The sequence below is a fragment of the Geotrypetes seraphini genome, chromosome 15 (assembly GCF_902459505.1).
Source record: "Geotrypetes seraphini chromosome 15, aGeoSer1.1, whole genome shotgun sequence".
Classification (NCBI taxonomy): Eukaryota; Metazoa; Chordata; class Amphibia; order Gymnophiona; family Dermophiidae; genus Geotrypetes; species Geotrypetes seraphini.
In genome coordinates this window covers 60956589-60984421 of record NC_047098.1, presented here as the reverse complement: position 1 = coordinate 60984421, position 27833 = coordinate 60956589, and the positions used below count along the sequence as shown (strand labels likewise).

Below are 27833 nucleotides of genomic sequence, written 5' to 3'. Positions count from 1 at the left end.
GGTGTTCTTCGTGTATGTGGGTGGGGGTGGGTTTGGTGAGGATGTGTGTATGTAAGGGTGGTGTTTTGCACAAAATGTGGAAAAATAAAGGTGTTTCTTTAAAAGAACCTATTGTCCATGTTTACAAGCTGCAGCTTATCTACACTGAAACTGACATTAGCCTAGGCTGGTTGTGCAGTTCAGTTAAATGGCACTGGACTGATATACTGTCAGGTGACTAGGGTACAGCGTCCATTTCACAGGAAGTGGGTCTGTATTAGACGGTGCCTGGCATTGACCCCTTCCTGGCTGGCACTCTGCTCGGCTCTTTGCTGTGGCGGTGGGGGAGGCTCCTCATCATCGCTATCAGGTGGCTGCTGAAGTTGTTGCTGTGGGGGATCTGGCAATGGCTGGTGTTTGCGTACTGCAAGGTTATGCAACATGCAGCATGCCACGAAGATCTGAGCCACCTTCTGAGGCCTGTACAGCAGCTGCCCCCCCTATCGATCCAGGCATCTAAAGCGGTTTTTTAACTGGCCAAATGTTCTCTCGATGATGCTCCTGGTGGCTCCTGGACGGCTATTGGAGTCATCAGCCAGACTCGCTGAGGATACCTCCTGTCACCTATGAGACATAGAGAAACAGAGAGAGAGAGAGAACCATGATGAGTGGCAGTGATTTGCAGGTGCAGGAAGAGAGTGTTGGGATGGGGGGGAGGGGACGACAGGGTAGCTGTATCCCTGAGGTGCTTACCAAGAAACCAAGCGCCATTGAATTGCCCCTGGGTTGCTCTCCTGTGGAGGCCACAATGCTGCACTATATAGGCGTCGTGTGTGGAGCCAGGGTATCTGGCACACACATCCAGGATCTCTCCTTGTGCATTGCACACCACCTGCATATTCATGGAGTGGAACGCTTTCCTATTCCGGTAACTGGTCTCATCTGCCCGAGGGGGTCTGAGGGCAATATGTGTGCAGTCTACCACTCCAATGACGGAGGAGAATTGTGCCACATTATAGAACTGCCTCATACTGCCCTGTAGGGCCTGGGGAGTGGTGGGGAGGGAGATGTAGTCATGGGTGTGGGTTAGGAAGGCATTAAGAAATTGGGTAAGGCAGTTGGAAATAGCAGGTTGAGTGAGTCCAGTGTTGGCTGCCAGAACAAACTGGAAGTTGCCAGGAAAGTGAGGGCTGCTGTTACTTTTAAATGCACTGGAATTGGGTAATTACGCCGAGTGCGGGCCCGTAGCAGGGGCTGCAATTGGAGGCAGAGATCCTGGATGGTGGCCTTGTTAAAGCGATATCGCTCCAGGCACTCCTGGTCACTAAGCTCAAGGAAGCAGGAGCGAGGTCTAAACAGCCTCCTGTGGTGGACTCGGTTATGGGGCCTCTCAATCTCCAGCTCCTCTTCCTGCAGAAGGATCTCTACCGCAACAAGCACATTGACCCCTTCCATCGCCCACAAAGAAAGCAGAGCTATGTTTCTATTACAGTCTAAACAGGCCCCAGCCAAGCAGTCACCCGACACCTCCCCTCCCCCAGGGATTGAGCCAGGTGGTGAACCAGAACACTCACTCGTGTGCAGCTCATGCCACACGCTAGAGACCACAGTGAATGAGTAAGCTGAAATAGATGTAAGAGATAGGAGGTAAGTGGCATGAGAGAGGGGTTTTTGCAGTGGTGAATGAAATGAGGGGAGACACAGAGCAGTGAGAAAGTAGGTCGGGAGGTTGAGATAGAGATGATCAGAGTGAGGGGGTACACACACACGAAATTACACACCCTTCCATTACCTGTCCACAGGACGGCACACACTGTAGAACTGCTTAGACATTCTGAAAGCAGGTCTAAGTTGAAACGCTACATTGAACACACAGAGCAAACTGATTGAGCTTTGGTTATCGTATTTGTACGTTTGGGGCCTAACCCCGCCCTCGGAACGCCCCATGTTGTACGTCTTAGGTTGGACGTTTTGCGGCGTAGGACGTGCAGCTGGCCGACTTTTGATTATGGTCACTTGGACGTTTTGCCGGGTAAAACGTCCAAACTCCGACTTAGGTGTTTTTTTTGGACGTTTTTCTCTTTTGATTATGAACCCCATAGTGTTTTGGGGAGGTTTTTAAAAATATTTTTAATACACTGTTCCTATATTATCCAGAAACACATGCTCCACCTTCTCTCCATTAAAGGTAGGAAGACAACCATGAGATAACAGAGCTCTGAAATCTAAGTGAGGCCAGCATATCAATGAGTAGGCGTTGATCTACAACTTTTTGGGCTTGCGAGCTACTTTTAAAATGACCAAGTCAAAATGATCTACCAACAATAACATTTTTTTTAAACGCAAAGCACACTGTATGCAGAGAAAATGTTAATTATCATTAATATTCCGGGGGTTTTTCAAAGAGATCAAGGCAGGTGATGTCACCTCAGTAACAACCATACAAAAATAGACAAATCTATCCCCTCCCTTTTTACTAAACCACGATAGCAGTTTTTAGCGCAGGTAGCTGCGCAGAATGCCCCATGCTGCTCGTGACACTCAGACTCCCTCCGCTAAAAACCGCTATTGAGGTTTAGTAAAAAGGGAGGGGATATATTTGTCTATAGTGCAAAGTATATAGCCATAGTGCAAAAAATAGACAGCAGATATAAATTCTCAAAACGGACACATTTTGATCACTAAATTGAAAATAAAATCATTTTTCCTACCTTTGTTGTCTGGTGATTTCATGAGTCTCTGGTTGCACTTTCTTCTTCTGACTGTGCATCCAATATTTCTTAACTTCTTTCAGCCTCCTGTATGCTTCCTCTCCTCCAGATCTCATTCTCTCCCCCAACTTTTTCTTTTTTTCTCCCTGCCCCCTTCTTTCTGTCTCCCTGCCTCCCTTTCTTTCACTCTCTCTCCTTGCCCGTCTTCTTTCTATCTCCCTGCCCTCCCCCAAGCCACTAGGTTTGCCACCGCTGCCATCAGGGAACAGGCCCTCAAGCCACTAGGTTTGCCGCTGCTGCTGCCATCAGAAAACAGACCCCCAAGCTACCGCCGCCCCAAGCACTCCCTGCAAAAACATTGCACTAACCAGCATTCCACTCCCCCGACATCAATTCTGACGTAAGAGAGGAGTTCCGGGCCAGCCAGGCAGCGACTGGCTAGCCCAGAACTTCCTCTCCAACATCAGAATTGACGTTGAGGAGCGGAATGCTGGTCAGTCCAACGCTTCTGCAAGGAGGGTGATGCCTTCCCAATCTACTGGTCAATCGCGATCGACGTATTGGGCACCCCTGATCTACAATGTCAAATGCTGCAGATAGATCAAGGAGGATAAGAATGGGTTGGTGAGAGTCTTACAAACACATCATTTAGGATATCTGCGGTTCATATTGACAGATGTTAAACACATATCAGTGCTCAGTTATTATTCACTTACAGTTATACCAACTTGCATGGGGTTACCAGATTTTCATGAAAGAAAATCTGGACCCCTGGCCATGCCCCCAGGAGCACCCAGTTCCGCCCCTAGCCGGCATCTGCGCATGTGCAGAGGCAATGCGATGACATCACACGCATGGGCGGATGCCCCCTCCAGACAAGATTTTGACAAGAAGCTTTTCAAAACCCAGACAAAGTGCCGGGTTTTGAAAAGCTGTCCAGACCCTCCGGACATTTCCTCGAAAAGAATGGTATGTCTGGGGAACCCTAAACCTGCTTTTGTTGGCAGGTGGCTGCAGTAGGTAAGATGGAAATAAATAGTAGATCAGAATACCTTTCAGCTCTGGATAGTGGAAAAGGGCAGTCTGGTTGTTGTAGCAGAAACATTAAATTAACTTCCTGTTTCTTTCTATTAGGATGCAGTAGGGGTGAACAGGTTCCCCATTCATGTCCACTAAAATAAGGCAACAGCTGTTCTAGATCTGTTGCTTGTCACTTTTCCTTTTTTTAATCCTTCCTCTTCTAGAAGGTGCCTTTAATGGTCAACCTGTGACGATATGAACTGGCTGATTCTTTCAGTTAGGTGCTGCTTCAGACATATGTGAAGTTGCAAGATCATAGGTGTGAGATCAACCTAAGACAAAGGGGAATAGACAAAGTGGGATAGTAGGGATGCTCACAGGGAGCATCCCTACTCTCTGAATATGGCAAGATCCTCCTTGGCTCCTACCAGCTTCCAGCACCTTCTTAAACTGTTGCTTCCATAGATTTCCTATACTGGAATCTTCCTTAGAGTGGCTGCAGCCATTTCTAGCAGGTACAGGAAGTACAGCAAAAGGCCACAGCTAGAATGTGACTCAGGAACAGTGCAGGAATAATTTGCAGGCACCTACTCCTATTGGCTGGCTGATCGCTCCTCGCTATCATAGCCAGCAATGACAACACTGACACCAAATGGGCTTTTAGGGAACAACAGTGAGAATTCAGGCAGATTTGCCCTACTGAATTTTTCACACAATTTGGAGCAAGAAACTAGCAATAGGAAATAAAGAGGGAGAACTTTAATCCTTTCTGTAAAGGGCAGGCTGAAATGAGACCTTTTGCAAAACATAATGTGATGTAGCAGTTATATATCCTGAAGCTGAAATATTGTAGCAATATTTGATTACAATATTTGTGGAAAGGGAGGGTGGGGGAGGGGGTTATTTTATGTATTTAAGATGATAATAGGAAGAATTTCAAGTGATATGTATGATTTAATTGATGTAATATTGTACACTTGTTGTAAGATGAAAAAAATGAATAAAGAATTGGGGGGGAAAAAAAAGAAAGAAATTGTAGCACACATGTAAATTCAAACACAGCGACAGGAAATGAAACACAGATGGGATAGTACGCCTCAGGAAAACAGACGAGAATTATGCAGAATCGGATTCTGATAAAGCCAAACTACTAAATGAATACTTCTGCTCAGTCTTTACCTGCAAGGCGCCGGGGACCGGTCCACAGCTGCAGGCAAGGCAAACCTCGGAAGACCCGTTTCAAAATTTCGAGTTTACACCCAGCAGCGTCTACTGTGAACTATCAAGACTCAAGGTGAACAAAGCCATGGGACCGGATAATCTACACCCCAGGATTCTTAGGGAGTTGTGTGATGTCCTGGCGGAACCGCTATCCGCGCTCTTCAATCTTTCCCTGAGTACCGGAAAAGTCCCCTTGGACTGGAAAATGGCTAACTTCATTCCACTGCACAAAAAGAGTTGCAGGACGGAGACTGCGAATTACAGGCCGGTGAGTCTCACCTCCAATAGTGAGTAAATTCATGGAAAGTCTTATTAAACACAAATTAGATACGATCCTGATCGAGGAGAATCTACAGGATCCCCACCAGCATGGATTCACAAAGGGAAGGTCCTGCCAATCCAATCTAATTGGCTTCTTTGACTGGGTAACAAGGAAACTGGATATGGGTGAGTCTCTGGACATCGTATACTTGGACTTCAGCAAAGCTTTTGATAGCGTCCCGCACCGCAGATTGTTGAGCAAGATGATGGTCGATGGGCTTGGGAGCAACATTGACAACATGGGTCAATGACTGGTTAAGCGATAAACTCCAGAGGGTAGTGGTTAACGATACCCTCTCCAATACATCAGAGATGACCAGTGGAGTGCCACAGGGCTCGGTCTTGGGACCGATCCTTTTCAACATATACATAAGAGACCTGACTCAGGGGCTTCAAGATAAAATAACATTATTCGCCGACGACGCCAAACTTTGCAACATAGTAGGTAACAGTGCTTTGCCCGACAGTATGGAGAGGACCTACTCTTATTGGAACATTGGTCCTCGACTTGGCAGCTAGGCTTCAATGCTAAAAAAATGTAAGGTCATGCACCTTGGCAGCAGAAACCCGTGCAGAACTTACACTCTAAATGGTGAGACCTTAGCTAGGACTAAGGCAGAACGTGATTTGGGAGTGATTATTAGTGAAGACATGAAAACTGCCAATCAGGTGGAGAAAGCTGCATCCAAGGCTAGACAAATGATAGGACGCATCTGTAGAGGTTTCGTCAGCCAGAGGCCCGAAGTCATAATGCCCTTATACAGATCCATGGTGAGACCTCATCTGGAATATTGTGTTCAATTCTGGAGACCACATTATCAAAAAGATGTGCAGAGAATTGAGTCGGTTCAACGAATGGCCACCAGGATGGTCTCGGGCCTCAAGAACCTCCCATATGAGGAGAGACTGAATAAATTGCAGCTATACTCGCTTGAGGAACGAAGAGAGAGGGGAGACATGATTGAGACATTTAAATATATCACGGGCCGCATCGAGGTGGAAGACGATATCTTCTTTCTTAAAGGACCTTCGACCACAAGAGGACATCCGCTGAAAATCAAGGGCGGGCAATTTCATGGCGACGCCAGGAAGTATTTCTTCACCGAAAGGGTGGTCGATCATTGGAATGAACTTCCACTGCAGGTGATTAAGGCCGGCAGCGTGCTAGATTTTGAAAAGAAATGGGATATGCATGTGGGATCTCTAGAGGGGTGAAGTTCTAAGGGTGAGTCATTAGCGTGGGCAGACTTGATGGGCTGTGACCCTTTTCTACCGTCATATTCTATGTTTCTATGTTGTTCTTTCCAAAACCAACCAAATTGCATCCTGTGCAATTTACTAGTGGCATATAGTGACATTTGCAAGAGAATTCAGGAAATGTGCCAAACAACAAGGGGGGTCTCAATGACACCAATATACTACCTCTCAGCAGCCCCAGAATCATACATCCTATTTTAGCAAGAACACAAAGAGGTACTTGGTGGACCCAATGTAACATCTCTAGGGAGGGAGGTGTCTCGAGTGGGCAGACTTGTTGGGCCGCCGGCCCTCTTCTGCCGTCATACTCTTTCTATGTTTCTCTATCTCCCACTCCAACAAAAAACAAGATGGGTTTAGTGGCCCCAACATAACAGTTCTCACCCCCATCAGAGATGGCGAGGCTCAATGACCCTAATAAATACCACTCATGTCGCTTCCCATTCTTCTTTCCCCCTGTAAACTATACCAAACAGCTTCATCTTCCTTCTGTCTCTCTTATCATTTACACTTCTCCTCACTCTTATCTCCTATCCTTTCAACCACACTCCCCTGTTTCTTATCCAGCTGTCCATTTGGAGCATTGAGATTAAGCATCAGATTACTGCATCTCAATGGCCACGACTGTGGTCTTGGAGGTTAAGATGTACAGTTTCAGTATCTATGAGACAAACATGGTTTTTTTCTTTTACATAGAGCTTTTTAGACTCCTGTTTGTTTACAAAAACTTGATAGCTCTAAGTCTAATAGATGCTGGCACTGTCATTTTGAGGCGGGGACATTAGATCATTTTTTATTTTATTGTCCATTCATATTATTATTTTGGAAATCAATTTGGCCTCAAATAAATAGGATGTTGGAGAATCCGGTAGCCTTGACATATGATACGATTTTATTTGGCACAGCAATGAGAGCAAAGAGTCAAATTTTTTCAAATAACAACAAACTTTTATTTATATTAACTGGAATAGCAGTTCAACAAATAACATACAATTGGAAAAGTTATGACAGGTTAAATTATAACTTTTGGTGGAATTCAGTATGCCATATATATAAAATGAAGCGCACATTTGCAATACAAAAAGGGTATATAGATAAGTTTAAGAAGATTTGGGGACCATTAACAGACTTTTGCAATGAATGATATAATTTTCCCATAATAAGATATTTGATAAGGGGGGTGGTGGGTGGGTTTATTTTATTTATCATAATATATAAATATTTTTTTTTTGTTTTAAGTTTTTTATTCATTTTTCATATAACAACAAGTGTACAATCTAAATTCATACAAATTCATTAAGTATACACGAAATTCTTTCATACCTTACTGTAAATATAACATTTCATTATAAATTTTTACTATAATTTTTAAACAGCATATAATACTTAATAAGTAATAAGTATGTCAACTATTACTCAGTTATAACCCCCCTCCCTCCCCTTACTTTGGGAAATGCATATGATTTATCTTTAATCTTATCTATTGTTTTGCCTTTTGTCTTTGTTTTGTTCTATTTCTATCATTTAAATTTCTCCAGAATTCTACTGTTCAACAGCTCCCCCTTCTGCTTCTATTCCTTTCTCTCCTCTCTTCTACCTTCCAAAGTATTTAGATCAATGCTGTCTTGTTAAAATGTTTATTTTAATTTTATTTTTCCTCTAACTCTACTTTTCACTTCTCTATTACCCTCCAGGTACTTTAGTTAGATTGTGAGCCTTCAGGACAGTAAGGGAATTTTTCAAGTACCTTTCTTATTTCTAATCTTAATGTATATTTTCTGTAAACCGCTTAGAACCTAACGGATGTAGCGGTATATAAGAAATAAATTACATTACATTACATACAATAAAACAAAATATAATGTTAAATTGCTGAATAAAATAAACCCACCCACCACCCCCCTTATCAAATATCTTATTATGGGAAAATGATATCATTCATTGCAAAAGTCTGTTAATGGTCCCCAAATCTTCTTTTCTGAATGCAATACTCCAGGAATGATACAGAGGCATTATAACATTCTTAACCTTGTTTACCATCCCTTTTCTAATAATTCCTAGCATCTTGCTTGCCCCCTTTGCCGCTGCCACACATTGGGCGGAAGGTTTCAGCATATTGTCTATGATGACACCCAGATCTTTTTCTTGAGTGCTAACCCCCCAAGGTGGACCCTAGCATCCGATTCAGGTTGTTCTTCCCAATGTGCATCACTTTGCATTTGTCCACATTAAATTTCGTCTGCCACTTGGATGCCCAGTCTTCCAGTTTCCCAATATCTCCCTGCAGTTTGTCACAGTCTGCATGCGCCTCAACAACCCTGAATAGCTTAGTGTCATCTGCAAATTCAATTACCCCACTCGTAGTTCCAATTTTCACATCATTTATAAATAAGCTAAATACAGATCCCTGCGGCACACCACCATTTACTCTCTTCAATTGAGAAAAATGGCCATTTAACACTGAACTGGCTGATTCTTTTTTTCTGCCCGATAACCAATTCTTAATGCACAATTGAACATTGCCTCCCATCCCATGACTCTCCAGTCTTCTCAGGAGCCTCTTATGAGGAACTTTATCAGAAGCTTTCTGGAAATCTAGATACACTACATCAACCGGCTCGCCTTTATCCACGTTTATTTACACCTTCAAAGAAGTGAAGCAAATTAGGGCTTCTTCTTGCAATTGTTTATATTGCTTTGAATATCAGGTCCCATGTTTGGCTATTTTTTATTTTTATTTTTTAGCCACAGTGTCTAAAGGTAACTTAAATGTACAACTCCACTATCCAGATTGCAAGCAGGACCAAATATCTGGAGAGAGGAGTGAGTGCCACTGCTATTTGGATAGAGACAGTATTACATTACATTACATTAGTGATTTCTATTCCGCCATTACCTTGGGGTTTAAGGCAGATTACATAGGAAGTTATCTGGACATTTCTAGAGGAATTATAAAGTAGAGCAGGTTGCTTCAGGGTACTGAGATGATTCCTATGGTGATTAGTTTGTTTTCAAGGATTTCTTGAATAGCAGGGTTTTTATTTCTTTTCTGAAAGTTTTGTAGTTTGGGGTTGTGATCAGTAGATTGGAGAGTTGGTGGTCTAGTTTTGCCGTCTGTGTGGCTAGTAGGCTATCGTACAGTTTTTTTCTTTTGACATCTCTGATTGGAGGGTATGTGAATGCTATCTGGGTTCTCCTGTGTCTGATTGTGGTAGTTTGGATTAGGCGGTTGTTCAAGTAGTCTGGGCTGTCTCCATTTATGGTTTTCAATAGTAGACAGTAGAATTTGAATAGTATTCTTGCTTGTATTGGGAGCCAGTTGTGAGTCAAGGTATGCTGCAGTCGTGTTTCCTCAGTGAATAGATAAGTCTCAGTGTGGTGTTTTGTACTGTTTGTAGTTGCTTTATCATGGTTGCGGGGCAGGGGAGATAGAGGATGTTACAGTAGTCTAGAAGACCTAGGATTCCAGGGTCTACTTTAAATGTGCCTGCCTAACCTTCAAGATCCTCCACGGTATCCTTCCTCCTTTTATCCCTCTATCCTGGAATTCCTCAAATCCAACCTCCACTAGATCCACTCAAAAATTAAAACTATCCTACCCCTCCTTAAAAGGCATCTCCCTTGTTGGTAAACTTGGCTCTTCCCTCCCTTTCAGAATCACTCAGCTCTGGAACAGTCTCCCTTCCCCTCTCCGCAATTTGAGCCCCCTTCTACCATTCCGTAAGCATCTGAAGACCTGGCTCTTCTCCAGAACGTAACCCCGTCCCGCTCCTGGCACTCTCACACCAACCTCTCTTCTCTCATACTTATATAATTCCACTGGAGTTCCGTTCCTTCCCTAACCATGTAAACCGTGTCGAGCTCCATCTGCGGAGATGATGCGGTATATAAACCCAAGATTTAGATTAGATTAGATTAGATCTGGAATTGTTTTCCGTCGAAGAATTTCCGAACATGCCTTAGGTTTCTCATGACCATGAATGATTTCTGTATTATTTTGTTGATTTGTGGTTGCATGGTACAGCATCTGTCTATCATCATTCCCAGAAGTTTTAGAGTGGGTTGAATGGGGTAAGTGATTGAGTTTATAACCAAGTTTGTTATGGTTGGGGTTTTATGATTTTCGAGAAGTATGAATTTTGTTTTGTCTGAGTTCAGCTTCCGTTTGTGATCTTTCATCCATGTTGCTACTGTTTCTAGTGTTCTATGTAGTGTGTCTGTCATCGGGTGGCAAAACAGTGGCCCAATGCTCCCAGAACTGCCAATAAAACATGGGCACCAAATCAGATGCACCATATTTGAAAATTTACAATCACTATAAAGCTGAAATGGATAAATTCATAAAGTATGGGAAATGGGAAATGAAAGTGCGCCCGCATCTGGAGTACTGTGTCCAATATTGGTCACCGTACCTTAAAAAGGACATGGTGATACTTGAGAGGGTTCAGAGAAGAGCGATGAAAATGATAAAAGGTATGGAAAACCTTTCATACGCAGACAGGTTAGAAAGGCTGTGGCTCTTCTCCCTGGAAAAGCGGAGACTCAGAGGAGACATGATAGAGACTTACAAGATCATAAAGGGCATAGAAAAGGTGGAGAGGGGCAGATTATTCAACCTACTGGAAACCACAAGAACAAGGGGGCACTCAGAGAAATTGAAAGGGGACAGGTTTAGAACCAATGCTAGGAAATTCTTTTTCACTCAGAGGGTGGTGGGCACCTGGAATGCGCTTCTGGAGGTTGTGATAGGACAGAGTACATTACGGGGTTTCAAAGAAGGATTGGATAAATTCCTGATGGATGCGGGGATTGAGGGATACAGATAAAGGTATAGATAGGATTATGTAAGGGTATAGATAGAGGGATAAAGGGGATTGAAGGGTTTTAGGCAAAGGATCAACTTACAGGTCATGGACCTGATGGGCCGCCGCGGGAGCGGACTGCTGGGCATGATGGACCTATGGTCTGACCCAGCGGAGGCGACTTCTTATGTTCTTAAGGTTTCTCCAAAACTAAGTCACATGCTGTGTTTAAAATATTCCAACACGAGTGCCTCTCTTATAAGCAGAGATTATTGATGAAAATGTGTATGTGTAACTGAAGGGAATATATAAGAGCCTGGCATCTGACTGAAAATCAACCTCAAATTAAATGTATAATATCATACTGGGGAGTGTGTGGTACAGTGGTTAGAGCACCCTGAGGTTGTGGGTTCAAATACCATGCTGCTCCTTGTGACCCTGGACAAGTCACTTAATCCCTCCATTGCCCCAGGTACATTAAATAGAGTGGGAGCTTGAGTACCTGAATGTACACTACTTAGTTATAAGTGGTATATAAATACTAAAAATAAATGTTCACAAAGCCAATGTACTGTATACTTTTAGGCTACCTGAATACTGGGCTCCGATATTTAAGGATTCTTACAAAGTATATTCAATTAGATATCTTGAATTTTTTAAGCTAAGAGATCCTTTCTTGGGATGTCCCAAATAGTGAACAATAACTATTTTGTTTTTCAATGATGAGGGCAACGGAAAATGTCTTTTAATATTTCCTAGCTAAACAAAAATATTTTTACTGTATTTTTTGGATACAGTTTCTGGGCAGGGATCTTCTGTCTGTGTACCTGGCACAAGTGGGGAACATCCTATTCGGAATGAAGATGGTGCTGGCAGCTTTGACACTTGATCAAATTACCCGATCACCTGCCCTTCTCTCTCCTTTGCCAGACCCATCTGAGAATGAGTATAAATTTCAACCAGGCTTGGCACTAGATATCCAGACAGCTTTGTAAGGGAAGCACCATGAAGGCAATCGGTGTCCTGTTCACTGTCCTCAGTCTCTGGATAAACTTGCATATTGCAACCGGCCAATCCAGTACTAAAACCCAAGGCTCCAATACTACAAATAGTGAGTATGATTTTTACTGCTACTTATGGCTAAAACGTATGACCCAAAGGGAGTGTCTGCATTCCATGAAGCCTCTCAGAGAAATTTCTAGAATATTTACTGTATATATTGCTTATAATAATCATTTTATAATAATAATAATTTATTTCTTATATACCGCCAAAGCCGTAGTAGTTTGAGGCGGTTTACAACAAAGAAGGGCTGGACAATCAGTGAATATAGGTACAATCAGCAAATAAGATACAATTTAAACAGGTAAGCGGGATCCTAAGCAGTTTATATTGTATAATGGTCTGGTACTCTAGGTGTCTTCCCTATCAGTCCTGGTAAGCTCACAGTCTAACCATGGTACCTGGGGCAGTGGAGAATTAGGTGATTTATCCAGGGTCACAAGGAGTGGTGCTGGGATTGAACCTGCTGAGGCAGGAGCTCTCTCCATTAGGCCACTCCTCCGTTCTTTGCTACACAAAGCATGTAGGTTCCATCCAGACTCAAATATTCTGATGACTTTACACTGATATTCTTATCAAATTATCTCTTTATTTCCCTAACAGCAGTTCACATTACTATTTTCTGCCAGCACAGACTAGTGTGATTAAAAAAGCCGTCCAAAAGGAGCAAATTAGATTAACATTAGTTATTGTGCAGACTGCCATGAATAATATGGGCAGCTGGAACTGAGGAGAAGTGAAGCAGAGAAGCACCGTCGAGGAAGGCCATTTCAGTTCAGTTGCCACTACATATAACTGGTCAATATAATCAGAGATTGAGGATGTGAGCATTAAAAACAAGTTGAAAAAAGTTGAAAACCTTACAGAGTAGGTGAGATTTTTATAACTGGTGATAGATATATACAGGCCAGTTATATACCTCTGAACAGCTCAAATCTTTTCCTCCCCCTCTACAAAAGTTCACAGTGATGATATAATTTGAAATAGTGAAGACATAGTTGGACTTACCCTTATTATAGTGGTGAACATGGTAGGGTAAGGCTTAACCTATTTAAGGATAGTTAGCTGAAAAACTATCTCTATATTACAACCAAATGTCTACAAAGAGCATCTTCTAAGGCATTTATCTGGATAGGGGTTGCCATTATTTCAAATACTTTTTTTTTTCTTCCCTCTATTGTCTGAATATTGCTTTGGTCTAGTGTCTCTCTTCTGCTTTTCTCAGCTCTCTCCAGGGTCTCTTATCCTTTAGACATTTGTTTTATATTTTCACTTCCATCTGTCCTGTCCAGCGTATCCCCTCTGTGTCCTGTCCTCTTCCCATATTCTAGCATATAAACACCCAATCAAGTACGTCACAATGGTCATGTAAAAAATAGTACAGTGGTGCCTCGCATAACGAACGCCTCACACAACGAACTTCATGTCTTGATTCACACAACGAACTTCGTTTCACACAACGAACTTCGTTTCACACAACGAAGTCGCCCGAGCTGCCGATGTATTGCATCCTTCCGCGCAGGCACTGCGCTTAACTGCCCTCTCTCACTGTATACAGTCGTCCTTTTAAGATAAACTCAATATTTTTTATAGATCATGGCTTCTAAAAAAAGCAGGAAGGTGATTTCTGTTGAAATGAAACGGGAAATAATTAGAAGGAGTGAATGTGGGGTAAAACAGTGTGACCTTGTCAAAGAGTTTGGCCTCAGCAAGACCACCATTTTCACCATTTTGACAAATTTATCTTTTTTTATGTCATCTTAGCATATTTTATGCTGCAGAACGAATCATTTTTTTTAACATGTATTGTTATGGGAAAACGCGTTTCACATAACGAACTTTTCGCATAACAAACTTGCTCCTGGAACCAATTAAGTTCGTTGTGAGAGGCACCACTGTACTTGTGAAAGAATGAAAGTCACTAGAGACACTACTGCATATATCAAAATAAATATCTATCATTCAATTTAGTAAATGTGTAGCCTCAGTGTGATTGTTAAGCTATTATGGCTACTGCCACACCAAAAGTCCCAGCTTAAATCAATCGACAGGCTCTATTGCAAGCCACACCCACACCATCATAGGCTTACACGTGTGTGGTGCAAAAGCACAAAAGTGCTTTAAGTGAATTTCATAAATAGAAATATATAAAAATCTCTCTAGTGAATCTCATGAAAGAGTCATGGACTAAAGAAATTGAATGAATTAAGGATGAAATTTGAACGCCATTTTTGAGCTAAGTACTATTAATTTGTGAACGTTAAGGAGACATTTAGTAATTTAATGAGTTTTTGGATGAGATTCACTAGAGAGATTTTTATATATTTCTATTTATGAAACTCACTTAAAGCACTTTGGTGTTTTTGCACCACACACGTGTAAGCCTATGATGGTGTGGGCGTGGCTTGCAATAGAGCCTGTCGGTTGATTTAAGCTGGGACTTCTGTTGTGGCAGTAGCCATAATAGCTTAACAATCACACTGAGGCTACACATTTATTAAATTGAATGATAGATATTTATTTTGATATATGCAGTAGTGTCTCTAGCGACTCATTCTTTCACAAGTACTATATTTTTACCCTTTCCCCATATTCAGCATCTTCCCAATATGTCCCTATCTTATGCTGTCCAGCATACCCTTCTGTGTCCTTCTCTCTCCCCTTAGTTTCAGTATTACCCCTCTGCAACCATTTCCAATGCTCCATCCAATGTCTGTGTCTCTTCTGTGTCCCTGTCCTTCCATATGTCCAGATACTCTCCTCTCTCTTCTTTTTCTCCTTTATCCCCCCTTACCATCTGGAATTTCTCTCTCTCTCTCTCTCTCTCTCTCCCTTGGATGGTTCAGCATCTCACTCTTTCTTCCCCCATTTCCTCCCAGTCCAGCATCTGCCCCCTCTCTCCACCTCCCATTTGCTACAGTTCCCTCTCCCGTCCCTCTCTTTCCCCTGCTCCCCGCCCCCAGTAGATCATCCTTCTCTCCCCTCTGTCTTCCACAAGTGCTTTCAGAGTCCTTCCCCCCCCCCCCGCCCTTCCCATGGCTTTCAGCGTCCTTCTCCACCCCTTTGTCTTCCCCATGTGCTTTCAGTGTCCTTCCCCTCCTCTGTCTTCCACAAGTGCTTTCAGCTGCTGTAAGAAGGTAATTTAGATTCGCGGTTAAGGGCAGGGAGGTTTGTCGGACCGGGGCTGTTGTTGGTTGGTCGGGGAAGCGCCACAAAAGTAAGGGGACCTGGCCGGCTGTGCTGCACCAGGGCGGACCGCCCCCCTCCCTTGGTAGCCACTCGAGCCGCGAGGCTACTCTACTCTCCTTCTCCTTACCTGCCCTGCCTGCAGCACAGAGCCGAATGGAAGTCTTCCCGACGTCAGCGCTGACGTTGGAGGGAGGGAGGGCTTTGTTTAAGCTCTCCCTCCCCTCCGACATCATCGCTGAAGTCGGGAAGACTTCCGTTCGGCTCTGTGCTGCAAGCAGAGCAGGTAGGGAGAAAAGCCGCGCGACTTAGTACATCCAGCCCCGGAGGAACCCCGCGACCCTCGGAGGCGTCCCCATGGGATCCCCGTGACCCTAGGGGCGTCCCCACGGGATCCCCGTGACCCGAAGGGGGAACCCGCGGGATGCCCGTGGGTCCTGTGGGATTCCCGTCGTCCCCGTTCCCGTGCAGCTCTCTAGTCCGCTGGTCCCGGCCGTGCGCCATTATAAACATACAGAAAATCATCGCATATAGCGGACTCACATATAATAGACTTTAAGATATAACGGATAACCAATTTGGTCCCCAGAGCCGCTTTTAGCTGTAGTTTTCTTCGGCTATAACGGACATGCAGGCTCTGCCTACAAGGCGTGTGGCGTGCCGATGATATAGTATCAAAATGCAGCCCAGAAGAAAATGACAGAGTATTTTTCTTTCCAGTACAGTACGACATAATGCTTTAGATTAGAACATCTTTTAGTGTTTTGGTTTTGCAATCATTTCATGCCATACCAATGTTTTGCTGAGTTTTGTTCTTGATGTTGCTGATATCGTTGTTTCAAGTTGACCTAAATAAAGTTTTTAAAAAATGCAACTCTGGATATAACAGACCATTTTTCCAGGTCCCTTGAAGTCCATTATAATGAGATTATACTGCATAAGGAATCGGAGGCCTGGTGGGAGGGGGTGAACAAGATGAAAATACAAAACTACCGTAATTGAAACTGAAAGCACTGTAAAACCAAAAAGCCAAAGCATGGGCAGGTTATAATAGCAGATTTACCAGGCTGACTAGACTACACCTTCTGAAAATCATTCCCAATATTTATGGAGCCGGCAGGGCTCAGTTCATCTGGGGTCAAATTATAACAGACTTGAGCCACTCACTGTTTTTGTGTTATTACTGTATTGCATACATTTTACAAGCATTTCTCATCACAAAATAGATGGCGTATTTTGTATTTCTGACTTCTGATGCGCATATTTGGTAATTATAATATTACAAGCAAAGGAACTGCAATCAAAACTTCACCTCTGCTTTTCTTTCTAACCCCCTTCTCCCTCACAAAAAAAACAAAAACCCTTCAAGCTGATGCTAGGGCTGGCAGAGTTGCTGGGAAAGGGATAAAGCAGGGGTGTCAAAGTCCCTCCTCGAGGGCCGGAATCCAGTCGGGTTTTCTGGATTTCCCCAATGAATATGCATTGAAAGCAGTGAATGCAAATAGATCTCATGCAGATTCATTGGGGAAATCCTGAAAACCCGACTGGATTCCGGCCCTCGAGGACCGACTTTGACACCTGTGGGATAAAGGGATGGTGCTAGAAAACTCTTTTAGGTCACTGAATGAATCCACCTAAGAAAAGCACGTATATACCTAGGGTTACCAGACATCTGGGAAAATCCAGACATGTCCTCTTTTTAGAGGACTGTCTGGGTTCCTGGACGGACTTTCCAAAACTCTCCAGTCTTCTTTGGGTTTTAGAAAGCCCTGACAAGCTGCGAACACATCTGGAGGGCTTCTGAGCACGCGCGGATGACGTCACACACAGCCACGCATGCTCAAGGCCCTCCAGATGCAGTTGGAGCTCATCGGGGAAGAAGATGAAGTTTTTTTTTGGGGGGGGCGGAACTGGGCAGGGCTGGAAGCGGAACAAGCCGGGGATGAGGGTGGAATGGGCAGGGTCATGTCCCCCCCCTAGAATCAGAAGTGCTAATTACAATATTCTTTTGTTTACATATAGAGTGTGAAGAAAAAACAGAATTTAAGTGCTGTTTCGTAATTGATGGCTCCGGAAGCATTGCAGGTTCAGACTTCAGTACCATAAAAGATTTCGTTAACCACGTCATGTCAAATTGGACTATTGCACCAAATGCAGTGCAAGTTGCTGCTTTTCAGTTTTCAGATACAACAAAAATGGAATATTCATTTAACAAATATTCTGACCTTCCTTCCTTAATAAATGCCACTAATAATATTTCCCAGATGAAGAGTATAACTAACATGGGTAGCGCACTGTCAATTGTAAGTGACAAGATCCAGGAGGCTGAAGCTGAACGGAATGTCTCCACAATTGTTGTGGTAATAACAGATGGACACCCCACGGATGATTTGGGGCCAGCTATTAAGAAGCTGAGGGAAATGAATATAACGATATACTGCATTGGAGTTGGCTCTGACATTAACACAACAGAGCTGCTTCTGATTGCTGGCGCAATGGCACGGGTCATTCTCATATCTGACTACGAAGTTCTGAAAACTTTTGCAAATCAATTTACGCAGCAAATCTGTACTGAAATACCTGCCACAGCTCCTCCAGGTAAGAATTTGTGTATTTTGTCCAAGCTCAGTAAAGGAGTTTGTCTTCATAAAGCCCATCACCATTACCACAAGCAACTTGTATGGGAAAACAGTCACATATGCCCAAGAAAAGATGAAAAAAACATGGAAAATGTGATCGGTAAGTCCATCAAGGGCTGGATTCTGTAAATGGCAACTAAATTGGTGGCGTCTACAAACATGGACATTGTTTGCCTGCCAATCACACTTCGGCGCTGTTTCACAGATTCGCGGCTAAGAACGCCTAAGAAAGAACTGAGGCATCTGCAATCTAGGCCAACACTGCAAACGTTTAAATTCTTTAGTGAATCACGCCCGTGTCGAGCCCCACCCCCTAACCACGCCCGCTTAGTTGTCATTACGCATCCTGCCATAGACACCTATCTCTTATAGAATCGGGTAGGTGCCTAGTTTTAATTAAAGCTCATAATTGAAGCTATTAAGCTAGTTTAATGTAGACCCCTAAATTGGAATCTAACAGCGCTTAACGCAGGTGTCCTCTATAGACTATGCCCCAATTGTCTAATGAAAATGGTCAAATAAATCCTCATAATAGAGGAGTGTGTGGCGCAGTGGTTGGATCTACAGCCTCAGCACCCTGGGGTTGTGGGTTCAAACCCCGCGCTGCTCCTTGTGACTCTGGGCAAGTCACTCAGTCCTCTATAGCCCCAGGTACGTTAGATAGATTGTGAGCCCACCGGGACAGATAGGGAAAATGCTTGAGTACCTGATTGTAAAAACCGCTTAGATAACCTTGATAAGCGGTATATCAAATCCTAATAAACTTGAACTTGAACTTAATAATGAGGAGCAAGTCCAGACACCCAAGAAAAGGCAATATAGAGCAAATACTGAACAAACAATATTGGGGGAGGGGGAACCTCTGTGAGGTCCTTGTCCGTCTGCACAGCTTTGGGAAGCTTAGGGAGAGTGAATGAAGCAAGAAGGGGTTGAATATTGCCCTGCATCACCCTCCCTACAGTCAGACAAGCAGCCTGAGATCAGCTGAAATCGGGAACTGAGAGTAGGCTGCAGCTGTGAATCTCAGACAGAACGGTGAGCTCGACTGGCAGGCCACACGCTTCAAGTTATGCAGACTATTTAGATGCTGATGGACTTACCGACTCATTTTTGGGTGCGTAGATTCCACACACACATCTGGTCATAATAATTATATTGCAAACAGAAAGTACATGAGATCAAATAGAGGGTCATAAATATAGATCTGGGAAGCTTTTTCCACTTCCTCCAACATTTCCTTCTTCCCTATGTTAACCTGTCCCCCTAGCCATAAAAGCATTCATAATCTGTGTACACACTAGCTGATGTCTCCTTCCTAGCCTCCTCTCCCCTCTGAAGTATGTGCAGCTTTTCTACCTGTCCAGTCACTGTCTGGCTTACTCCACTTTTTTCTCTTCCATGGATGTGCAAATTCATTAGCATGCTTTAAAAATGTAGTACACACAGAATTGATTTGTTGCCATTGATTTCTTGCAATCTATTTGTACACACTAAGCATTTCTAATGCATGCTTAAAATATTTTGCAGAGCATGTGAAACAAACAAAAATTGAGGAGAACTTGGAAAAAAGGCCAAGTTTTCTAAAACTGAATCAACATGTTTTGCCTGTGCTCATCACTCCCCTCTTCCTTCTCCTCTCTGCTGATACAGAGCCGTATCTGCTGCAGCTCAATGCATACATGCATGAAATCTAGACACTAGGATCACCCAATGCCTAGGTGTATCTGACATACGTATAGGCACTTCCAGGGATGGTACTTAGATGCAGAGGCGTAGCTAGACTTCAAATTCTGGGTGGTCCACTGGGCCCACTGGGTTTCCACATCCCCCCTCCCCTAGGCCAACTCAAGCCCCACCATCTGCAAGGGTCCTCCGGCAGTACAACAGCTCCCTAGACTGCTTTCTGCAGCCTGCGGCTCTGACAATGTGCTGCCGCCACTGCCCCTGCCCTTCCCTCCCCATACATGCTCAGTTTTTGCACATGCGTGAAGCTAAGCTTGTGTGACAGAGGGAGGCCAGTACTTGAACAGTGACACGTGCTAGAGCAAGTGGGAGAAGTAGCAATTTGTGTAGCTGGTTATCCAGGTACAGCACTGCAAATTAGCCATATCCAGGTAACTTCTGGATGCCACCAAACTCTTGTATATTCGGTACTGACACCCGGACAGGACTGGCACCAATGTTCCCTCTATGTGGGAATCCTCTATGCATACTGCTGCCAGTGGGGTGCAGTGATGGAAGGGGAATCTTCAATGCAAACCTCCCACGTACCTGTTCAAATCTTCTCCAGCATTGAGTAGCATCTCTAACCCGTTATTCATGCCGGTCGCAGTGGCGTAGCGCCCCTCCCTGCCCTCTTCTCCACCCCCCACTCCCAAATTCCAGATGTGCTGCGAGATGCTGGCGAGGAGGTGAGGCGCTGGTGCCAGTTGTAGACTCCTCTCCTCGCCGACACTTCTGCTCCTTCTCACCTCTCCTTCTGGCACCCCCCCCCCCCCCCCCCCACACACACACACACACACCGGTGGCAATAGGAGGCTCAGAGCCACAGCTGAAGGACATCCGCGCATGCGCAGACATCGATGTCATGATCATTGGGTCAATGTCCACACATTTCTAGGTGCGTTTCAGATGTGGCCCTGAGATTAGTGTGCTACGGCTTAAAAAGTTTACAATGCACTGTTTTAGACAATTCTACTTCTGCCTGTAAAACCTTATTTTGCTGATGGAAATCCCTTTCATTAACAACCCTCCCAGTTTGAAGGGATAAGTTCCAAAACCTGTTAAGTACAAAAAGCTGATTTCTGAATAAATGCAAGTTTTTATTTTCAAGAATTCTTTAGAAAATACTTTTTTCACTAAATATCATATACCTTATGAATAAATGCCTTTTAGCACAAATTTTACACATCCAATGGCTATCTATGAAGGCAGTCTGTTTTCAGTATGAACTAATTTTGGGGGGAAATGTACTTGATAGGTTTTGGAATTAATCTCTTCAGTTGGGAGAAAACCTTCATGTGCCAATTATCAGCCTTGTGGCCACCGTTTAAAAGTAAAACATACCTGGCTTTCTAAAGTGGTAAGAAGCCTCAATGGCATGTATACACAAGAACATAAGAGTTACCCTACTAGGTCAGACTATCCCCCTGTTTTAGCGCACATTTAGCACGTGCTAACCGCGACTAATATGCACGCGTCAGCGATTAGCGCACGCTAAAACACTTAGCGCACCTTTGTAAAAGGAGCCCTAAGGGTCCTTCTAGCCCAGTGTCTTGTTTCAACAGTTCCCAGTCCAAGTTACCTGATAAAAAAAGAGTCTTGAAAAGTGGCAACTTAATCCCAAGGCTGTGGAGTCGGTACAAGAAGTCTTCAGCTCCGACTCCTCTATTGTTCTACTGTCCAACTCCAACTCCTACTGGTGTTAGGCTTTACGGAGCCTTTCTATTAAAGTGTAGTGTGTCTACAATTTGGGTATGATTAATTTATGCATCCAGTTTAATTGTGTAACAAGCCAATTAGTGCTGATAATTGGCTGCTAACGATCAATTATTGGCACTAATAGGCAACAACTGAAATTTATAAATTCATCTTCATAATCGCTATTCTACAAAGAGGCACATGTAAACATTTCTGCTAGAATTTGAAAAGGGGGCATGGCCAAGGGAGGGGCATGGGCAGATCCAGGATCTAGATCCCTCCTTACCAGCTAATTTCCGTCCTATCGCTAACCTCCCTCTAATATCAAAACTGACCGAGAAAATTATTCACAACCAATTTGCAGAATTCATCGACAACACTCATGCCCTCCATCCACATCAAACCGGTTTCCGCTCTTCCTAATCTACTGAATTATCATTGTTAGGTCTTATTTCAACCATTTACTATTTTCTTGACCATCAGAAATCTGTCCTTCTTATTTCCCTTGATCTGTCTGCAGCATTCGATACCATTGACCACTCTCTTCTCATTACTCGACTCAAAGATTGCGGCCTCACAGGTTCGGCTCTCTTATGGTTCACCTCCTACTTTACCAAACGCAGTTTTAAAGTTCATTCAAAGGAAGAAACTTCTTCACCTATAACCCAAACTTATGGGGTTCCCATTGCCATTCTATCGCCTTTACTCTTCAATATCTTTATGTCACCTCTCCTCACTCTAGCCCAATCTATTGGATTCACTATTTTTGCCTACGCGGATGACATTCAACTACTACACCCCGTCAATAGCTCTAATATTACAGAAATACAAGAAATTAACAATAAACTAGATAAAATAAGCGACTGGCTTCATACAAATAAACTCTCTCTTAACATTGATAAATCATGCTGTCTCCTATTCCCAACAAAAAATAATGAATCTTTATCGGGGAAGATTTTTATCAAATCCTCCTCAATAAAAATGGAAACAAAAATAAAATTACTGGGAGTAATCATCGACAAAGATCTTATTTTCCATGATCATATTAGCTCAGTAGTTAAAACCTGTTTTTATAAGCTTCGCCTCATTCGTTGTCTTACCTCTATTCTAGACACGGATGCAATTACAACTCTGGTTCATTCCTTAGTCATCTCACATCTCGACTACTGTAACTCCCTATATAACGGAATTCCTCAAAAAGAAATTCGACGTCTACAGTTAATCCAAAACACAGCTATTAAACTCATCTTTAAATTAGGGAAATATGACCACGTTACCCCCCTCCTGAAAGAAGCCCACTGGCTTCCCATCTCTCACCGTGCTACTTATAAAACAATCATGCTGACCTTTAAAATTTTACTCTCCCATCAACCCTCCTACCTCGATAGGCTTCTCATTCCACAACGCCCTACAAGGTTGCTTAGATCCGCAGAACAGAACCTCCTTTCCATTCCCTCCTTAAAGGATTTCTTCTACACTAGGAAATCAAACTTTTCAGTAGTTGCCCCTACTTTATGGAATGCTTTACCATCTCATCTGTCAAGAAAAACAGCTTGATAGATTTAAGATAAGCTTGAAGACTTTCTTATTTCAAGATGCTTTCAACTGCTCTTGAATTATTTCACTCTCATTCAACCAACCGCTTCTATGAAGCGATCCCATTCCTAATGTTTTATCCTCTCCCCCCATTTTCATTCAACCCCTTTTTTTTTTTTTCTCTCCTCCCCACTCTTTTTTCTTACCTATTATGTAACTTTACCCCTCCCCTTCTCTTTTATCCTCACTCTCAAGTATGTCCTGTTTATGTTATTAATTGTACACCTCTATTACTTCTCTTTATAAGTGCTACAATCCTTTATTCCTATTTTTAATATTTTATTGTAAAGCGGCTAGATACCAGTTGATGGTCGGTATATTAAAAACTAATAAACTTGAAACTTGAAGCTTAAACATTTCTGCTAGAATTTGAAAAGGGGGCGTGGCCATGGGAGGGGCATGGGCAGTTCCGGGATGTTCCTAGAATGTGTGCACCATGTTACAGAATAAGGCGAGATCTATGCCTAATTTACGTGCAAGGATTTACACCAGGTTTCCCTTGGTGTAAAGCCTTACACCTTGACGCAGCCCAAATTACTTCCCATTGCCAGATGTATCACGTTGTCTCTTTTGCGACTACAGTGACCAAAGTAACCCACAAATCATCTGTGAACAATGTTCAGAAAAACAGTTTTATATTGGGTAACTCCAATGACAGCAGAGAATGTTTTTTTCAATACTGACCTTGCAGTACACTCTCTTAGATTATGCATGTATCGGAACTGCATAAGTTTTGTTCTTGAGGATCACAAACAGGTCACATTTTCATGATGCTGCTTTCTTTTGATATTACACAAACAGAAAGTGGTTAGCAATGCGAGTCCTAATCTGGAGACCATCACTAAATATGTAGGTTTGGTTGGCCACCAGAACTTATCTGGCTGAGCTGATACTGAGTGCTGGTACCCTGATATTATCCAAGTATCCAGCAAGTTATGATTATTGCTATCGGTGGATGTTATCAGGAAAATAGTATATAATACTGCTCATACTGGACAATACATATCTGTATTAGAGGCCCAACATACTTGAAGGGCTCTGGCCTCAGAATCGGAGCCTACGCACAGCAGTGAATCACAAACTGAGAAGATCCGCGTAGTTAATACAGCTCCTGCTCCAATCATTGGCCAGTAGTTTAATCTTTTTTTGAAAAAAATTTTTATAAAGCAATTTAATGAAGCTAAAACCCTTTCAACTTTAAAGGGGTATTATACATATGTAGTAGCCAGGATTTGAAAAAAATGTGAGACCAAAAAGACTTATCTCAGAACTTGACATGTTCAGTCACCAGTGTCTAATTTGCTGACGCGGCCACGTTTTGGTCTGAGATAAGTCTTTTTGGTCTCACATTTTTTTCAAATCCTGGCTACTACATATGTATAATACCCCTTTAAAGTTGAAAGGGTTTTAGCTTCATTAAATTGCTTTATAAAAAATTTTTTCAAAAAAAGATTAAACTACTGGCCAATGATTGGAGCAGGAGCTGTATTAACTACGCGGATCTTCTCAGTTTGTGATTCACTGCTGTGCGTAGGCTCCGATTCTGAGGCCAGAGCCCTTCAAGTATGTTGGGCCTCTAATACTGATATGTATTGTCCAGTATGAGCAGTATTATATACTATTTTCCTGATTATATTATATGCTGCTGGGGTAACTAGTTTATCGGTGGATGTTGCCATTTACATGCTGCTTTGAAGTACTGCTGGCTTTTTTACATTACTCTGATTTTATATTTCTCTGAGGAAATTCTGTGATAGCCCTCTAATCCAGCACTTTGCAGGGGCGAAACGTGGTCCACATCAGGCATTTTTTCTATGTGAGACTTCTTGTACGAAATATATATCATGCTCTTTCATGACATATGATCTGCTCCTTTTGTACACTGGTCAGTGAGATATACCCAGTTAAATCCTGCTGAATATTGGGCCTGGAATTTTTATGTTTGAAAAAAATGTAATATATGACAATTTTCTTCAAATGCCATTTTAATATGATTTTCCAAAGTGTAAGATCTTCATTTAATAACATGCATAAACACTTCTTTTGGGGTTTTTTTTATACCCAATGATTTTCAGGGAATGGTTGTGAATGTCCTGTATGCAAAAAAGTCAAGAAGGAAAACATCTTTTTCTCTTGTTCTGATACCTGTGATTCGGACAAAGAGTGCACCGGTGGTCGGAAGTGCTGCTTTGACGGTGCATATCATCGCTGTTTCACTGGAAGAGAGAAAATCTGCATGGATGGAGAAGACAACTCAAACCCCAAACCAATCACAACAGTAGCCACAATAACAACTCCAATGCCGACTACAGAGCCGACTACAAAGCCAACTCCAATGACAACTACAAAGCCGACTACAAAGCCAACTCCAATGACAACTACAAAGCCGACTACAAAGCCAACTACAAAGCCAACTACAAAGCCGACTACAAAGCCAACTACAAAGCCAACTACAAAGCCAACTACAAAGCCGACTACAAAGCCGACTACAAAGCCATCCATAACAAACAGGCATTAGAAAGGCGGTAACAGTCGATGAAAAAGTGGCAACCTGTCCTATGAGATGTAATCTTAATAAAGTAGAAACTAGCAAACCGTATTTTTGTTTAGATTTCAGTATCCTCTTCTACAGGGAACAGAATTTCTCTAAAATATTATTGGGGGGGGGGAGATTGTTGCTCAGGGCTGTTTAGTTTTGAGCCTCTTATAGCAGGAGGTCTATCAGAGAGTGAACGCACAGTGATGTTACTCCCATTCATCTCGGACCGATCTGCTGATGTGCTTCCAAACTTCTCTGCTTAATCTACATGGCACAGTCGCTTTTTCACCACAAAGAATAGGTTGTGGCAATTTCTTACTTTCTGCTTTGAGCATCCAAACTGATTTTAAATGCAAAAAAAAAAAAAAAAGAGAGAGAGAGAGAAAGAAAGAAAGAAATTAAATAGGTGTTCATTAGATGAACACTGGCAAAAAAAAAACAACAACCCCAACCCTCCTCCCTGCTCTTTTCTGTCTTCTATTCTTTGTTCAGTTCCTAGGTCTTTCTACACTGACAAATTCCTAAGTACATAAATGGACATATTGGATTCCACAGGAAATGGTATTCTTTGGCATGAAAATGCTGATTTTTCTGTAGCCTCAAAGATCTCCAATTAATTGGAAAATAAACACCTAGTTTTACACGCTCTGATATTTGTCAGGACTTAATCTAAATAGAACAAACTGCTACCCTGATATGACCAACTGACCAGGTCATGTCCAAATAATTCTGCAGCACTGAATATCCGACAGGGTTGGAGCAGACCTGGCACTGGCAATATTAAGAGTTGGTACAATTACCATATATGTAAAGAGAAAAAAGAGAACACATGACCCTGCCCCACCCCAGCCCTGCCAAACTCAGCCATATGCCAACACCAGTACGTCAGGTGACTGCAGTGGCATACCTAGTATATTTAAGATGATAAACACTTTCAATATAGATTGCTGTAGTGTCCTAAAGTAGAGTGTAAGGACAGCGTAGGCTGCATACCAATTAAAAATGAAGGGAAAAGCCTCAGAACAGGCCCTCCCACCTCCACCGAAGTGGTTTGCAAAAGGTGGTCAAGTGATAACCTCACTGGCAAAAAACCTTCAAAATATATTGGAAACTTGAGCCTTGAGCTGTGCTTCACTTATAAATAAATAACTGATAGAAGAAAATATTCAACTTATCTTCTGCTGATCAGTAACACCAACGGTGGCCAGCGTTTCACAAATAAGCTGCCTCAGGGTGTATCCCGACTGATCAGACTTCTCTCAAAAAGGAACGCCAAACTATCTCACGCATCTAAAAATGAAGGTTTTTTGCCAGTGAGGTTATCGCTTGATCACCTTTTGCAAACCACTTCAGTGGAGGTGGGAGGGCCTGTTCTGAGGCTTTTTCCTTCATTTTTAATTGGTGTGCAGCCTATGCTGTCCTTACACTCTACTTTAGGACACTACAGCAATCTATTTTGAAAGTGTTTATCATCTTATACATTTTGTTTTCATGATATCTGAGTCTTTTGTGGCTATACCTAGTATATTTGATACCCGGGGCCAATCATTTTTTAACACCTCCCCTTAAACACAGCTACGATACTACTGTATCCTAATACAAAACAAAATTTTATTTTTTACCTTTGTCATCTGGTTTCTACTTTTCTAATCTTCTCTTCACTATCTTCCTTCCTCCAGCATCTGCCCCCCCTCTCTCCCTCACTTCCATCCAGCATCTGCCCTCTCTCTCTCTGTTACATCTAGTTTTTGCCCTCTTTCTATTCCGCTTCCATCTACTGTCTGCATTCTCCTTCCCTCCATATGGCATCTGTCTTCTTTCTTTGCTCTTTCCATAAACTGAATACCCTTTTCCCCTTCCATCCAGCCTGTGACCCCTCTCTCCTTTTTACAATTCATTCCAGTTTCACCCATCTCTTTATATTTCTCTCTCCTTTCTCTGTCATCCCCTCCTCCCATGTTCTGGCATCCTCTCATTCCTTCCAAATCCCACAGTCTGGCATCTCCATCCTCTTCCCTTCCATCTCTCCTTCCCCCGGACCGAAGCACTGTGCGTGTGTCTCTCAGGCTGCTGCATCAAT

The 27833-nt window shown here is 42.8% G+C and overlaps 1 protein-coding gene across 2 annotated transcripts in view; it reads left to right on the top strand.

Moving 5' to 3' along the window:
- LOC117348773 (matrilin-3-like) overlaps positions 1 to 26192 on the top strand; it is a 40312-nt gene extending 14120 nt beyond the window's left edge. The window contains exons 1-3 of one of the 2 annotated variants that reach the window (XM_033921229.1): positions 12302 to 12422; positions 17582 to 18157; positions 25290 to 26192. In XM_033921229.1, the coding sequence (XP_033777120.1) occupies positions 12317 to 12422; positions 17582 to 18157; positions 25290 to 25732 (1125 nt within the window). In that variant the 5' untranslated portion in view covers positions 12302 to 12316 and the 3' untranslated portion in view covers positions 25733 to 26192. Of the gene's footprint in view, positions 1 to 12301; positions 12423 to 17581; positions 18158 to 25289 lie in introns of those variants that run through there. The other variant, XM_033921230.1, reaches the window with a different exon arrangement.
- Positions 26193 to 27833: the final 1641 nt, after the last annotated feature.